This window comes from Gavialis gangeticus, unplaced genomic scaffold, assembly GCF_001723915.1.
Source record: "Gavialis gangeticus isolate Ggan-Ray unplaced genomic scaffold, GavGan_comp1, whole genome shotgun sequence".
NCBI classification, from domain to species: Eukaryota; Metazoa; Chordata; order Crocodylia; family Gavialidae; genus Gavialis; species Gavialis gangeticus.
In genome coordinates, this window is record NW_017728973.1 from 3,432,182 (window position 1) to 3,433,431 (window position 1,250).

The window sequence follows — 1,250 nt, forward strand, 5'->3', positions numbered from 1 at the left end:
AGATGCATCTATGGATGCATGACAAGGTGCGGTTGGCCTTCCTGACTGCCTCCCCACACTGCCGGCCCATGTTCATCTTGGAGTCAATGATGACTCCAAGATCCTTTTCCGCCTCCGTGCTGACAAGAGGGGAGTTCCCCAACCTGTAGGTATGGTGCCGGTTGTTCCTCCCCAGGTGCATCACTTTGCACTTGTCTGTGTTGAATCCCATCCTATTCTCATCCGCCCACCCTTGTAACCTGTCTAGGTCCAATTATAGCCTATTGCTCCCTTCTAGCGTGCCTGAATTCCCTAACCTACAAAATTGACACTGAGAATGGAATAGAACTAACTGGGTCTGTTTCCAGAGTACACAGGCAAAGCACAGATCTGGCCTATATGAATAGCAGCACTCCTTATACTCTTTATTCCATCCCACCCTTGCCCCCTTTTCAGAATACTGCTCTGGAAAGCACCTTGACAGATACTGAAACCCGCAATAGCCACCAGCTGTCAGAGCTCCAGTGTCTGATTAGCAACATGGAGGCGCAGCTTGCAGAACTTCCGTCTAACATACAACACCAAAACAGCGAGTACAAGGCCCTCTTGGATGTGAAGAGCCAGCTGGATTGTGAGATTAGTGCTTACCGTAGGCTACTGGATGAAGAGGACTGCAAGGCATATCACACAAGTGATACACAGACACAAAGCTGCTGATAGTAAGTACCCATCTATACAAAGATCTGCCAATAGGATTAGAAATAATGTTTTAAAAATAAAAAGGCCCTCAGTGTTTTATGTACCTTACCTGTATAGTTAAGGAAGTCTTTCTGGATTTCTTCAGAATTCCCTTTTAGCTGAGGCACAGATCAACCGAAAGGATTAGTGAATTTTCTAAAGCACACTTTCTTCTGCTGAAATTGCTGTTTCACTTGGAGATTAGTTCAGAAATGTGCATCACTCATGTGCATCATTTCCAACTTGGATTCTTCCACATAGTTTCATAGATTTAGGGTTGGAAGGGACCTAGTAGATCTTCTAGCCTGACCCCCCGCCAGGGCGGGAGAACAACAAAACCCCAAAACAAGAAACAGGACTCAAATGAGTCCAGCCAGGTAGGCATCCAGCCTCTTCTTAAAGACCCCCAGGGTAGGGGCCAGCACCACTTCCCTTGGAAGTTGGTTCCAGCTCCTAGCCGCCCTAACTGTGAAGTAGTTTTTGCGGATGTCCAATCTATACCTCCTCTCCATCAACTTGTGCCCATTACTCCT

General features: G+C 46.8%; 1 protein-coding gene across 1 annotated transcript in view; it reads left to right on the forward strand.

Annotated features, from left to right (window-relative positions):
* The window catches only part of LOC109290252 (keratin, type I cuticular Ha6-like), a 20,255-nt gene extending 19,280 nt beyond the window's left edge, over window positions 1-975 (forward strand). The window contains 1 exon segment of the mRNA XM_019506660.1: window positions 436-975. Coding sequence (XP_019362205.1) covers window positions 436-696 — 261 coding nt within the window. The 3' untranslated portion in view covers window positions 697-975.
* The last annotated feature ends 275 nt before the right edge of the window (window positions 976-1,250 follow it).